Source organism: Rhinoraja longicauda, chromosome 2 (genome assembly GCF_053455715.1).
Source record: "Rhinoraja longicauda isolate Sanriku21f chromosome 2, sRhiLon1.1, whole genome shotgun sequence".
NCBI lineage: Eukaryota > Metazoa > Chordata > Chondrichthyes > Rajiformes > Arhynchobatidae > Rhinoraja > Rhinoraja longicauda.
This window is the reverse complement of record NC_135954.1, coordinates 107162182-107177809: the sequence shown is the minus strand read 5'-3', so window position 1 is coordinate 107177809 and position 15628 is coordinate 107162182. Positions and strand designations below refer to the sequence as shown.

The following is a 15628-nucleotide window of genomic DNA, read 5'->3' as shown; positions in this document are numbered from 1 at the left end:
TAGCCAACAGCAACACCAAATATCATTCCCACCCCGCAGAAATGGGCTTGACAGGGCCTTAGTCACTGCTTTGAAATGTTCAAAGTGCTTATTTTATTTCCCCAGGCCGCTGCTTCTCGTTTCAAATAAATCACTGGAGTCTCCACTAGAGGGAGACTCTAGAACCAGAAGCCATAGCCTCAGAATACAAGGAAGGTATCACAAAATGCTGGAGTAACTCAGCGGGTCAGGCAGCATCTGGGAGAGAGGGAATGGGTGACGTTTCGGGTCGAGACCCTTCTTCAGACTGATGTCGGTGGGGGGGGGGGGGGGCGGGACAAAGAAAGGATATAGGTGGAAACAGGAAGACAGTGGGAGAACTGGGAAGGGGGAGGAGAAGGGAGGGACTACGCTGGCTGATGGGGTGGAAGGTGAGGACTAGGGGGATTCTGTCCTTGTTACGAATGGGGGGGAGGGGGAGCAAGAGCGGAGCTGCGGGATATAGAGGAGGCCCTAGTGAGAGCCTCATCTACAATAGAAGAGGGGAAGCCCCGTTTCCTGAAGAATGAGGACATCTCTGACGCCCTAGTGTGAAACACCTCATCCCGGGCGCAGATGCGGCGTAGACGGAGGAATTGGGAGTAGGGGATAGACTTTTTGCAGCAGACAGGGTGGGAAGAAGTGTAGTCCAGATAGCTGTGGGAGTCAGTGGGTTTGAAATAGATGTAGCAGAGAGTTGTGAATCTGTGGAATTCTCTGCCTCAGAAGGCAGTGGAGGCCAATTCTCTGAATGCATTCAAGAGAGAGCTAGATAGAGCTCTTAAGGATAGCGGAGTCAGGGGGTATGGGGAGAAGGCAGGAACGGGATACTGATTGAGAATGATCAGCCATGATCACACTGAATGGCGGTGCTGGTTTGAAGGGCCGAATGGCCTCCTCCTGCAACTATTGTCTATTGTCTATTGTCTAATACAAGGACGTGCCTTTAGAAAGGAGATGAGGATGAATTATTTTAGTCAGAGGGTGGTGAATCTGTGGAATCCATTGCAACTGATGGCTGTGGAGGCCAAGCCAATTGATATTTTTAAGGTATTTATTCACAAAATGCTGGAGTAACTCAGCAGGTCAGGCAGCATCTCAGGAGAGAAGGAATGGGTGACGTTTCGGGTCGAGACCCTTCTTCAGACTGATGTCAGGGGGGCGGGACAAAGGAAGGATATAGGTGGAGACAGGAAGATAGAGGGAGAACTGGGAAGGAGGAGGGGAAGAGAGGGACAGAGGAGCTATCTAAAGTTGGAGAAGTCAATGTTCATACCGCTGGGCTGCAAGCTGCCCAGGCGAAATATGAGGTGCTGTTCCTCCAATTTCCGGTGGGCCTCACTATGGCACTGGAGGAGGCCCATGACAGAAAGGTCAGACTGGGAATGGGAGGGGGAGTTGAAGTGCTCAGCCACCGGGAGATCAGTTTGGCCAACGCGGACCGAGCGCAGGTATTGAGCGAAGCGATCGCCGAGCCTGCGCTTGGTTTCATCGATGTAAATAAGTTGACATCCGCTGCTCTAGATGTCAACTTATTTACATCGGCGAAGCCAAGCATTTTGTGAATAAATACCTTTGATTTGTACCAGCATCTGCAGTTATTTTCTTATACTACATGATATTTTTAAGGTGGTAATTGACAGATTCTTGATTAGTACGGGTGTCAGGGGTTTACGGGGAGAAGGCAGGAGAATGGGGTTGAGAGGGAAAGATAGATCAGCCATGATCGAATGGCGGAGTAGACTAGATGGACCGAATGGCCTAATTCCGCCCCTATAACTTATGAAATTGTATGTAAATCACCTTTCTTAAATGATTTTACAGTACATATCGATGAGGAGTCAGTCAGAGCAAGAGAATTAAACAGCACGGAACCAAGGTTTACAGTTTAGTTTAGTTGTGTTTAGTTTATTGTCACATGTACCGAGGTACAGTGAAAAGCCTTTGTTGCGTGCTAACCAGTCAGCGGAAAGACGATACATGATTACAATCGATACAGCCCCCACCATCAAGTGGTCATTTGCACTAATCAACAACAGAGCTTTATTTGTCATTCGGTACCAAGGTCGCATTAAGCCCATTTTATTATCCCTGCATTCCCATTCACTCCCCCAGATTCTACCGCCCATTCTCAGGGGTATGACATTGGCCAAATAATTTATCAATCCATATGTCTTTGTTTAATGGTGAGAGGAAACCAAAGCACCCTTAAGACATTCAGGCAATCACAGGAAAAACCACACAGACTGAACTTAGGTCACTGGAGCTGTGAAGCAGCAGCTCAAGATGTGTAGGAAGGAACTGCCGACTCTGGTTTAAACCGAAGATAAACACAAAAACCTGGAGCAATTATGTGTGGGTTTTCTCCGAGATCTTCGGTCTCCTCCCACACTCCAAAGACGTACAGGTTTGTAGGTTAATTGGCTTGGTATAAATGTGAAATTGTCCCTAGTGTGTGTGTGTGTGTAGGATAGTGTGAATGTGCGGGGATCGCTGGTCGGTGCGGACTCGTAGGCCGAAGGTCCTGTTTCCGCGCTGCATCTCGAAACAAAACTGAAACCTCAGCGGGTCAGGCAGCATCTCGGGAGAAAGGAATAGGTGACGTTTTGGGTCGAGACCCTTCCTCAGACTGAGACTCAGGGGAAAGGAAAACAAGAGATACAGTTAGCTTGCTGCACCACTCTGTTGAACAATTTCTTGTGTGCCGGGATAATGTCCTATTCAGACAGCTTGGCTGTGCTCAGGCCGGGAGGTGGGGTGAACACAACAGCTGGTTGGCCAGGCTTTCAGTCCCTGCCCCTCTCTGGGGTGTGCTCCGTTCTTTATTTCCACCTCTGCACTTCACACGTCATCTTGGCTTGGATGTGCATTACTGTTGTTATATCATCGCTGGGTCAAGAACTGTGCACAGAGTTAGCAGCAGTAACATACCAGGCTGCATCAGTTCAAGAGAAGGCTGACAGCAAGCCAGGCTATCCTGCAATGCGCAACTTGAGAATGAATTAAGTCTACTTATAAAACATATAAAATTCTTAAGTGGTTGGACAGGCTAGATGCGGGAAAATTGTTCCCGATGTTGGGGAAGTCCAGAACCAGGGGTCACAGCTTAAGGATAAGGGGGAAGTCTTTTAGGACTGAGATGAGAAAACATTTCTTCACACAGAGAGTGGTGAATCTGTAGAATTCTCTGCCACAGAAGGTAGTTGAGGCCAGTTCATTGGCTATATTTAAGAGGGAGTCAGATGTGGCCCTTGTGGCTAAAGGGATCAGGGGGTATGGAGAGAAGGCAGGTACAGGTTACTGAGCTGGATGATCAGCCATAATCATATTGAATGGCGGTGCAGGCTCGAAGGGCCGAATAGCCTACTCCTGCACCTATTTTCTATGTTTACTTTGTTATTGTCACATACCAAGGTGCAGTGAAAAGCTGCAGGAAGGAACTGCTGAAGCTGGTTTGAACCGAAGATGGACACAAAAAGCTGGAGTAACTCAGCGGGTCAAACGGCACCTCAGGAGAAAAGGAATAGGTGACGTTTCGAGTTGAGTCCCTTCTTCAGAGTGAAAAGCTTTTATTGTTCTGTGCTAACCATTCAGCAAAAAGACTATACATGATTACAATCGAGCCGTCCACAGTGTACAGATACAGGATAAAGGGTATAGAAACATAGAAACATGGAAAATAGTGCAGGAGGAGGCCATGTGGCCCTTCGAGCCAGCACCGCCATTCATTGTGATCGTGGCTGATCATCCCAAATCAATAACCCGTGCCTGCCTTCTCCCCTTATCCCTTGATTCCACTAGCCCCTAGAGCTCTATCTAACTCTCTTTTAAATTCATAATGTTTAATGCAATAATTTATTTATAATTGATGTATTGTTTAGTGCAAGATAAAGCCTGGTAAAGTCCGATTAAAGATAGTCTGAAGGTGTCCACTGTGGTAGTTGATAGGTCAGGACCACTCTCTGGTTGGTGAAAGGATAGTTCAGTTGCCTGAAAGCAGTTGGGCAGAAGCTGTCCCTGAATCCCGAGGTATGCATTTTGAAACTTCCGTATCTCTTGCCTGATGGGAGAGGGGGGAAAGAGGGAGTGACCAGGGATGAGACTGGTCCTTGATTATGCTGGTGGCCTTGCCGAGGCAGCGTGAAATGTAGGTGGAGTCAATGGCAGGGAGATTGGTTTGCATGCGGACTGAGCTGCGCCCACATCTCTCTGCGATTTCTTGCGGTCTTGGATGGAGCCGTTCCCCAATCCAAGCTGTGACGCGTCCCCATAAAATGCTTCAGTCTGAAGAAGGGTCTCGACCCGAAACGTCACCCATTCCTTCTCTCCTGAGATGCTGCCTGACCTGCTGAGTTACTCCAGCATTTTGTGTCTACCTTCTTGATTGATGTACCTTGACTGGTAGATATAAGGTCATGAGTGATAGGAGCAGAATTAGGCCATTCAGCCCATCAGGTCTAGTCTGCCATTTAATCATGGCTGATCTATCTCCCCCTCCTAACCCGATTCTCCTGCCTTATCCCCAGGAGAATCGGGGACATTGGTGAGGGTTGTTGCGGACATGCATTCAGAGAATTGGCCTCCACTGCCTTACAGTGTCGAGCAAAGTAATTTGTGGTTGCAGTCCAACCTGCAGTGGGTAGATAATGGGCTTCAGATAAAGGAGCGGATTAAGACTGAACAGCTTCCAGGAACTAATCTCCTGCCAACATTTACAGCAAAAATCTCACACAAATAAAAGCCAGCAGGTGATATTTTTAGGCTAAAATATACAAAAGTAAAATTCTAGAACAAAAAGCAAAGTCAGGCAGCATGGCTGGTGATAGTGTACCCCTTCCTGATGGATTTAGACAATAGACAATAGACAATAGGTGCAGGAGTAGGCCATTCAGCCCTTCGAGCCAGCACCGCCATTCAATGCGATCATGGCTGATCACTCTCAATCAGTACCCCGTTCCTGCCTTCTCCCCATACCCCCTGACTCCACTATCCTTAAGAGCTCTATCTAGCTCTCTCTTGAATGCATTCAGAGAATTGGCCTCCACTGCCTTCTGAGGCAGAGAATTCCACAGGTTCACAACTCTGACTGAAAAAGTTTTTCCTCACCTCAGTTCTAAATGGCCTACCCCTTATTCTTAAACTGTGGCCCCTTGTTCTGGACTCCCCCAACATTGGGAACATGTTTCCTGCCTCTAAAGTGTCCAACCCCTTAATAATCTTATAAGTTTCGATAAGATCTCCTCTCATCCTTCTAAATTCCAGTGTATACAAGCCTAGTCGCTCCAGTCTTTCAACATATGACAGTCCCGCCATTCCGGGAATTAACCTAGTAAACCTACGCTGCACGCCCTCAATAGCAATGCATTCTACGCGCGTGTTTTGAGCAGAAGGCCAACAGGGCGATGGCAACCATCCCGACAGACTCCAGTGTGCCTCTTCCCTGGGTCAGTGTTGCAGAGGTCAGATGGACCTTCCCGAGGATGATTCCATGGAAAGCAACTGGAATTCCAGATGGGATCCCTGGCTGCAGTCCGAGGAACTGCGCGGACCAACTAGCAGGAATATTCAGGGACATCTTTCATCTCCCCACTCCATTCTGAGGTTCACACCTGCTCCAAGATGTCCACTATCATCCCGGGGACAAAGAAAAGCAAGATTTCTTCCACCCGATGGCGCTATCAATGATGGCAGCCTCGCCAACGGTCTGCCTGTCTTTTCGTCTTTTTTAGAGCTCTATCCAGCTCTCTCTTGAATGCATTCAGAGAATTGGCCTCCACTGCCTTCTGAGGCAGAGAATTCCACAGATTCACAACTCTCTGACTGAAAAAGGTTTATTAAGGGGTTGGACACGTTAGAGGCAGGAAACATGTTCCCAATGTTGGGGGAGTCCAGAACAAGGGGCCACAGTTTAAGAATAAGGGGTTGGCCATTTAGAACTGAGATGAGGAAAAGCCTTTTCAGTCAGAGAGTTGCAAATCTGTGGAATTCTCTGCCTCAGAAGGCAGTGGAGGCCAATTCAAGAGAGAGCTGGATAGAGCTCTTAAGGATAGCGGAGTCAGGGGGTATGGGGAGAAGGCAGGAACGGGGTACTGATCGAGAAGGATCAGCCATGATCACATTGAATGGTGGTGCTGGCTCAAAGGGCCGAATGGCCTCCTCCTGCACCTATTGTCTATTGTCTATAAAAAAGACGAAAAGACAGGCAGACCGTTGGCGAGGCTGCCATCATTGATAGCGCCATCGGGTGGAAGAAATCTTGCTTTTCTTTGTCCCCGGGATGATAGTGGACATCTTGGAGCAGGTGTGAACCTCAGAATGGAGTGGGGAGATGAAAGATGTCCCTGAATATTCCTGCTAGTTGGTCCGCGCAGTTCCTCGGACTGCAGCCAGGGATCCCATCTGGAATTCCAGTTGCTTTCCATGGAATCATCCTCGGGAAGGTCCATCTGACCTCTGCAACACTGACCCAGGGAAGAGGCACACTGGAGTCTGTCGGGATGGTTGCCATCGCCCTGTTGGCCTTCTGCTCAAAACACGCGCGTAGAATGCATTGCTATTGAGGGCGTGCAGCGTAGGTTTACTAGGTTAATTCCCGGAATGGCGGGACTGTCATATGTTGAAAGACTGGAGCGACTAGGCTTGTATACACTGGAATTTAGAAGGATGAGAGGAGATCTTATCGAAACTTATAAGATTATTAAGGGGTTGGACACTTTAGAGGCAGGAAACATGTTCCCAATGTTGGGGGAGTCCAGAACAAGGGGCCACAGTTTAAGAATAAGGGGTAGGCCATTTAGAACTGAGGTGAGGAAAAACTTTTTCAGTCAGAGTTGTGAATCTGTGGAATTCTCTGCCTCAGAAGGCAGTGGAGGCCAATTCTCTGAATGCATTCAAGAGAGAGCTAGATAGAGCTCTTAAGGATAGTGGAGTCAGGGGGTATGGGGAGAAGGCAGGAACGGGGTACTGATTGAGAGTGATCAGCCATGATCGCATTGAATGGCGGTGCTGGCTCGAAGGGCTGAATGGCCTACTCCTGCACCTATTGTCTATTGTCTATTGTCTATTGTCTAAATCCATCAGGAAGGGGTACACTATCACCAGCCATGCTGCCTGACTTTGCTTTTTGTTCTAGAATTTTACTTTTGTATATTTTAGCCTAAAAATATCACCTGCTGGCTTTTATTTGTGTGAGATTTTTGCTGTAAATGTTGGCAGGAGATTAGTTCCTGGAAGCTGTTCAGTCTTAATCCGCTCCTTTATCTGAAGCCCATTATCTACCCACTGCAGGTTGGACTGCAACCACAAATTACTTTGCTCGACACTGGAAAATATTCAGCCCGGCCTGTACTTTGGCTGAGGAGTTGCCTTTCAGTTCACGCCAGGATCAAACTAATTTCCTCGCTGATCTCTATGAGAGACATCCAGCTGTTCACAGATGCTACGATAGCATTCATGGGGAGGTCTAATTTTTTCTTCTAGCCTTCGCCACTGCTCGGTCAGTCGCTCCTTTAAGTCTGTGCCAGTAGCAAAGGAAGTTTCAGTTCTGCACCGTAACTCAAGAGAAACACAGGGTTCAATCTCCATGATAGACACAAAAAGCTGGAGTAACTCAGCGGGACAGGCAGCACCTCTGGAGAGAAGGAATGGGTGACGTTTGGGGTCGAGACCCTTCTTCAATCTCCGTGTCCTGAGTTCGTATGCGGACAATGAAATGTTGGGAGATTCCAATTCCTGGATTGCCTTCATTCTCCCCTCTGTTTAGATTTGGGCAGTCGAGCCTTTCCCACACATGCATCTCGTGAATTCTGGTACCCAGGTTTTACTTTTGCAAAGAGAGCCAACTTGTTATAAATAGCAGGTAGACACGAAAAGTTGTAGTAACTCAGCGGGTCAGGCAGCATCTCGGGAGAGAAGGAATGGCTGACGTTTCGGGCCGAGACCCTTCTTCAGACTGATGTCAGGGGAGGGGGCGGGACAAAGATAGAATGTAGTTGGAGACAGGAAGACTAGTGGGAGAACTGGGAAGAGGAGGGGATAGAGAGGGAAAGCAGGGACTACCTGAAGTTAGACTCTTTTCCCCTCTCTATCCCCTCCCCCTTCCCAGTTCTCCCACTGTCTTCCTGTCTCCAACTACATTCTATCTTTGTCTCGCCCCCTCCCCTGACATCAGTCTGAATGAAGATGGGTCTCGATAAAATTATAAAATTATATAAGGGTCTATTTAAAATGATAAAAGGACTGGACAAGCTAGATGCAGGAAAAATGTTCCCAATGTTGGAGGAATCCAGAACCAGGGGCCACAGTCTTAGAATAAAGGGGAGGCCATTTAAAACTGAGGTGAGAAGGAACTTTTTCACCCAGAGAGTTGTGAATTTGTGGAATTCTCTGCCACAGAGGGCAGTGGAAGCCAAATCACTGGATGGATTTAAGAGAGAGTTAGATAGAGCTCGAGGGGCTAGTGGAATCAAGGGATATGGGAGAGGTTGGGCACGGGTTACTGATCGTGTATGATCAGCCATGATCACAATGAATGGTGGTGCTGGCTCGAAGGGCCGAATGGCCTCCCCATGCAGCTATTTTCTATGTTTCTATCTATGACCCGAAACGTCACCCATTCCTTCTCTCCAGAGATGCTGCCTGACCCGTTGAGTTACTCCAGCATTTTGTGTCTACCTTCGATTTAAACCAGCATCTGCAGTTTTTTTTCCCCTGCGCTTGTTATAAATAGCATTAGTAAAACTTTCAAACTTTGTGGGTCTGCCACATTCGACTTTACTGACCCCTCGTCCCGCTGCAGGTCGGCCACACGTTATATGCCCTTCATCTGACCGACTCTAATTTTAGAGCCCTATTCTGAGCAATGTCTGTCCGAAGTGCTGTGAATTCATGGGATCAGATTTTACACTGGCGTATTACAGTAGAATTGAAATTTGACTGCAGCAGCTCAACCAAATATATATAAATAAACTCAGTGGCATCTGAAGCAGGCTAAATATTGACAGCATGAAGGCAAATGAAGAAAGTTTTTTTTCACACAGAGAGTGGTGAATCTGTGGAATTCTCTGCCACAGAAGGTAGTTGAGGCCAGTTCGTTGGCTATATTTAAGAGGGAGTTAGATGTGGCCCTTGTGGCTAAAGGGATCAAGGGGTATGGAGAGAAGGCAGGTACGGGATACTGAGTTGGATGATCAGCCATGATCATATTGAATGGCGGTGCAGGCTCGAAGGGCTGAATGGCCTACTCCTGCACCTATTTTCTATGTTTCTATGTAAAGGACCATGCCAGACCATTTATTCACTCTTTGGTACAGTGCACTTGTCCGTGATGTGGTTTCCTTGAACTCAGTTGCACATGTGTTAAAATTTGACTGAAGAACGTCAGGGTACTTGAATTGGATATGCTTAATGTCAAATGTAATCCTGTTCCTATAAGTATCTAATTTATTGATAATGGTATATATGGTATATAATGGTAGTGATAAAACTCACTACTTTCCAAATGGTATCAAAACACTATGCATAAGTTGCAGTATCTGCAGAATTACACTTATTTCAGGCACCACAATCTGCATTTGGAGTCATAGAGTCATAGAGTCAGAGAATGATACAGTGTGGAATCAGGCCCTTCGGCACAACTTGCCCACCCCAGCCAACATGTCCCAGCTACATTGGTCCCACCTGCTTACGTTTGCTCCATATTCCTCTAAACCTGTCCAATCCATGTACCTGTCTAAATGTTGCGATAGTCCCTGCCTCAACAACCTCCTCGAAGGTATTTATTCACAAAATGCTGGAGTAATTCAGCAGGTCAGGCAGCATCTCGGGAGAGAAGGAATGGGTGACGTTTCGGGTCGAGACTCTTCTTCAGTCTGAAGAAGGGTCTCGACCCGAAATGTCACCCATTCCTTCTCTCCCGAGATGCTGCCTGACCTGCTGAGTTACTCCAGCATTTTGTGAATACCTTCGATTTGTACCAGCATCTGCAGTTATTTTCTTATTCAACAACCTCCTCCGCCAGTTCGTTCCATACACCCACCACCCATTGTGTAAAAACATTACCCCTCAGGTTAAACCTTTCCTCCCCTCACCTTAGACATGTGTCCGCTGGTTCTTGATTCCTCTACTCTGGGCAAGAGACTCCGTGCGTCTACCCGATCTATTCCTCTCATGATTTTATACACCTCAATAAGACCATCCCTCGTCATCTTGCACTCCAAGGAATAGAGTCCTAGCCTGCTCAACCACTCCCTATAGCTCAGACCCTCGAGTCCTGGCAACATCCTTGTAAATCTTCTCTGCACCCTTTCCAGCTTGACAACATATTTCCTATAACATGGTGCCCAGAACTGAACACAATATTCTAAATGCGGCCTCACCAACGTCTCATACAACTGCAACATGACCTCCCAACTTCTATACTCATTACTCTGACTGATGATGGCCAATGTGCCAAAAGCCTTTATGACCACCCTATCTACCTGTGTGTGGTGCCACTTTCAATGAACCATGCACCTGCACTCCTGGATCCCTCAGATCTACCACACTCGCCAGAGCCCTACCATTCTCTACTATTTGTTTGTGATGTATATCGATGGCGCAGCGGTCGATATACATGTTGCTGCCTCACAGTGCTTCCTGCGTCAGAGATGCGGGTTCGATCCCGACTGCGGGTGCTGTCTGTACGGAGTTTGTACGGTCTCCCTGTGACTGCGTGGGTTTTCTCCGAGATCTTCGGTTTCCTCCCACACACTCCAAAGACGTACAGGTTTGTAGGTTGATCGGCTGGGTGTGTGTGCAAATTGTCCCGAGTGTGTGTAGGATAGTGTTAGTGTGTGGGGATCGCTGGTCGGTGCGGACTCGGAGGGGCTGAAGGGCCTGTTTCCGTGCTGTATCTCTAAACTAAACTAAACTAAACTAAATCGATGGGCTGATTAGTGAGTTTGCAGATGCCACAAAAATCGGTGGAGTTGAGGAGAGTGAAGAATCTTGCCAGAGCATGCAGAAGCATATAGATCAGTTGGACATGTAAACAGAGAAATGGTAGGTGGTGTTTAATCCAGACAAGTATGAGATGTTGTAATTTGGGAGGTCAAATGTGAGGGGAGGTTACACTATAAATGGCAGGACCCTTAGGGGCATTGAGGGATTTTGGGATACAGGTTCATAGTTCCTTGTGGACACACAGGTAGGTAGGGTAGTAAAGAAGATGTAGATGCTGGAGTAACTCAGTAGGACAGGCAGCACCTCTGGATAGAAGGAATGGGTGACGTTTCGGGTTGAGACCCTTCTTCAGATTGAGAGCCAGGGGAGAGAGAAACGAAAGATATGGAAGGGTAAGGTTTTGTTTAGTTTAGTTTAGTTTAGAGATACAGTGCGGAAACAGGCCCTTCAGCCCACTGGGTCCGCGCCGACCAGCGATCCCCGCACACTAACACTATCCCTTACACACTAGGGATATTTTTTTTTAACATTTACCAAGCCAATTAACCTATATGCTTGTACGTCTTTGGAGTGTGGGAGGAAACCGAAGATCTCAGAGAAAACCCACGCAGGTCACGGGGAGAACGTACAAACTCCGTACAGACGGCGCCCGTAGTCGGGATCGAACCCTCGTCTCCTGGCGCTGCATTCACTGTCAGGCAGCAACTCTACCGCTGCGCCACCGTGCCACAGAGGGGTCAAAGGGGATGAAGATGAAGGCAAATGTAGAATAGATCATTATTAGCAAAGGGATGGTGACAACGAGGCAGACAAAGATAAAATGGAATCAGGAGGACAGTCAGACTGGTCGAAGAACTAGGATGGGGGAGGGATGGGGAGAGGGGGAAAGCACGGGTTACTTGAAGTTAGAGAAGTCAATATTCATATACGATCTATTCCCCTCATGATTTTATACACGTCTATAAGATTCCCATTCGGAATGGGAACCTTTTCTGTCATACTTTGAGAAACTAAAAGAACTACCCACTGACTGAGGGCACTTGATTGTAGTTGGGGATCTGCCTTTAATTATGTTTTACTTTTATTTATTTACTTATTTTTGTTTACACATTTGCCGATTACCTCACAGGGTGGCTGATGCATAATGAATGAGAGAATCCTGAACCATCTGACATGTTGTAGATATGTATGGGCCTGCGCCTTGGAAGAATGGAGAGGTTTTGCTGTCAAATTGTGCATTTGTATTTGTGATATGATGTATTGTGAACACATCAGCTGCAAAGGGGTATCCAGGGAGGGTGGGTGAGGGTTATTTTTGTTGTTATATATAAAGAACAAAATGGAAGGGAATGTAATGCATTACGATTTTCGTATTGTATCTTTCCTTCAATAAAAGTAAATATAAAAAATAAAATAAAATAAAAAGATCACCGCTCATCCTCCTGTGCTCCAAGGTGTAGAGTCTCACTCACCCTGCTCAACCTCTCTCTATAGCTCAGGCCTTGAGTCCCGGCAATATCCTTGTAAATCTTCTCTGCACCATTTTCTAGCTTGACAACATCTTTCCTATAACATAATAATAATAATAATAATACATTTTATTTATATAGCGCTTTTCATATACTCAAAGACGCTTTACAGAGATTTTGAGAACATAGGGAAATGAATAAATAGATAAATAAGTAAATAAATAAATGAACAGAGAAAGGAGACAGAAGGTGAGGTGACCTTCAGTGGATGAAGGCAGTACTGAACAGGTGAGACTTCAGCGATGTTTTGAATGTGGTGAGTGTGGGGGAGTCTCTAACGGTTTGGGGTAGTGAGTTCCATAGGGTGGGAGCAGCGATGGAGAAAGCCCTGTCCCCCCAGGATCTGAGTTTAGTCCGGATGTGGGGGGATAGGAGATTGGCAGCAGCAGAGCGGAGGGTGCAGGTGGGAGTGTGCCTGTGGAGGAGGTCGGTCAGGTAGGATGGGGCCAGGTTATGGAGGGCTTTGTAGGTTATGAGGAGGATTTTGTACTGGATTCTCTGGGGGATGGGGAGCCAGTGGAGTTTATAAAGGACGGGGGTGATATGGTCACGGATCGAGGTGTGTGTGAGTAGACGGGCAGCGGAGTTTTGATCACATGGTGACCAAAACTGAACACAATACTGAACATAAATGCGTCTTATACAACCGCAACATTGATTAGTACGGGTGAAAATAACATACAGCAGGGCCAAAAGAAACAGTGTAAAAACCTGAACATAGGCTATTTATTGAAAATTGTACAATTTCTAAATTTGTAAACCAAGCCGACCCTCGGTTTTAACCCAAGGATTATAATATTTGAAAGCCGGTATTAATGTATAAATGTAATAAAGCAATTTTCATTATTATTTTTTCTTTCAGATGGATTTGAAGCTTATCATAAATACAATGCTGATTTGTTCCTCGATGTTGCAGGGTCTTGTTCATTCAGGTAGTACTTTTATTTCCTGGCTATTTAGTTTAAGCAAAGCAGCTTTGTTTAGCTTGGCATCTTGGATATAATTAAAAATACGATACGATGAAACATTATTCATCCACGGAGGGACATTTTTTTTTATTTAGATTTAGAGATACAGCGCGGAAACAGGCCCTTCGGCCCACCGGGTCCGCGCCGCCCAGCGATCCCCGCACATTAACACTATCCTACACCCTAGGGACAATTTTTACATTTGCCCAGCCAATTAACCGACATACCTGTACGTCTTTGGAGTGTGGGAGGAAACCGAAAGTCTCGGAGAAAACCCACGGGGAGAACGTACAAACTCCATACAGACGGCGCCCGTAGTCAGGATCGAACCTGAGTCTCCGGCGCTGCATTCGCTGTAAGGCAGCAACTCTACCGCTGTCACAACACATAGCAAGGTACACGAAAACTTGAAATTAAAAGTGAAAACAAAAAGAAAAAGACAAGTGACTGTTGGCTGGCTGCCGTATGCACGGCACCTTCACCGGAACAAACGAACAAACAAACACGTGAACGAACACAGACTTATCCCCTGGGCAGAGGATTCTAAACTCGAGTGCCCCCCCCCTCCTCACCCACATCGGGTCTCCCTTTGTTCTCCCACCGTCCCTCACGGTGCCCCCCCCCCACGCCGCGACCCATTGTCTTCCCCTCCCCCCTCACGCTCATCGACCGCGAAGCCCCACTGCCACCAAGGCTCCTGCTGCTGCCGAGGCTCATGCTGTCGCTGAGGCTCCTGCCGCCGCCAAGGCCTCACTGCCGTCGAGCACCCGCTGCCACCGCCGAGTCCCCCGCTGCCGCCCACGCGCCCGCTGCCGCCGCCGTGGCTCCCATCGCCGCCACCACTGAGGCTCCTTCGGCCCCAGTCAGGCCTCGCCGCCCGGCTTCACTGCAGTCCCCTGGGAGGCCTCTGGGGCGAGTTGGATGATCAGCCATGATCACATTGAATGGCGGTGCAGGCTCAAAGGGCCGAATGGCCTACTCCTGCTCCTATTTTCTATGTTTCTATGTTTCTATGAGTCGGGCCAACCCGGGCGTGTTCCGGTCGTCGGTCATAGTTCTGGTCGTTGGCGCTGCACGTGTTTGGCGGGTGGATCGGGCCCGTGCGGCTCGCTGGGACACGCCCGCCACGTGCGCGGCTCCCCCCCGTGCTCGTGCACTTAAAATCCAAAGCAACATTTGAGCACGTTTCATCCCGTTTGATACTTCAGAGTCTTTGATGGATTTCCATTGTCAAAGATGTTCCTTTTCATATCAGCTGTAAACTACAGAGTAATTTGAAAATTATTTAAAATAGTGCAGGGAATTATTTTGCGGTTCTGACTTTTTATCTCCCTAACACTGTCAAATGACGTGTAGAGTTTTTAGTAGTTGCTTAGTTTAGTTTAGTTTTTCGTTTAGACAATAGACAATAGACAATAGGTGCAGGAGGAGGCCATTCGGCCCTTCGAGCCAGCACCACCATTCACTGTGATCAAGGCTGATCATCCACAATCCGTACCCCGTTCCTGCCTTCTCCCCATACCCCCTGACTCCGCTATCATTAAGAGCTCTATCTAGCTCTCTCTTGAATGCATTCAGAGAATTGGCCTCCACTGCCTTCTGAGGCAATGAATTCCACAGATTTAGAGTTATAGCATGGAATCAGGGCCTTCGGCCAGCCAAGTCCATGCCCACCATTGATCTCCCATTCACGTTGGTTCTAAGTTATCTCACTTTCTCATGCAATCCTTAGACACGAAGGGCGATTTATAGAGGGCAGTTAAACTCGCACGTCTTTGGAGGGAATCCGAAGCACCCGGAGGAAATCCACATGGTCACAGGGAGAAGGTGCAAACTCCACACATGTCCAGCGAAAAACCTATATCCTGTACCCAATAGCTCCAAATAACAGGTTTGGAGGGATATGGACCAAATGCTGGCAGGTGGGACTAGTGCAGCTGGGACATGTTGGCCAGTGTGGGCAAGTTGGGCTGAAGGGCCTGTTTCCACGATGCATCACTCTATGACTATGACTCTATAACTCCCTACTCTCCCAGCTTACCTTTCCCTATTCTAAAGGCAGATTATTATCTGAATGGTGTCAAGTTAGGAAATGGGGAAGTACAAAGAGATCTGGGTGTCCTTGTTCATCATTCACTTAAAGTAAGCATGCAGGTACAGCAGGCAGTGAAG

General features: G+C 47.4%; 1 protein-coding gene across 1 annotated transcript in view; it reads left to right on the top strand.

The window, feature by feature from the left end:
- LOC144607178 (integrin beta-1-like) overlaps window positions 1–15628 on the top strand; it is an 85480-nt gene that overhangs the window by 10343 nt on the left and 59509 nt on the right. Inside the window, exon 2 of the mRNA XM_078423851.1 lies at window positions 13351–13420. Within this exon, the coding sequence (XP_078279977.1) occupies window positions 13351–13420 (70 nt within the window). The remainder of the gene's footprint in view (window positions 1–13350; window positions 13421–15628) is intronic.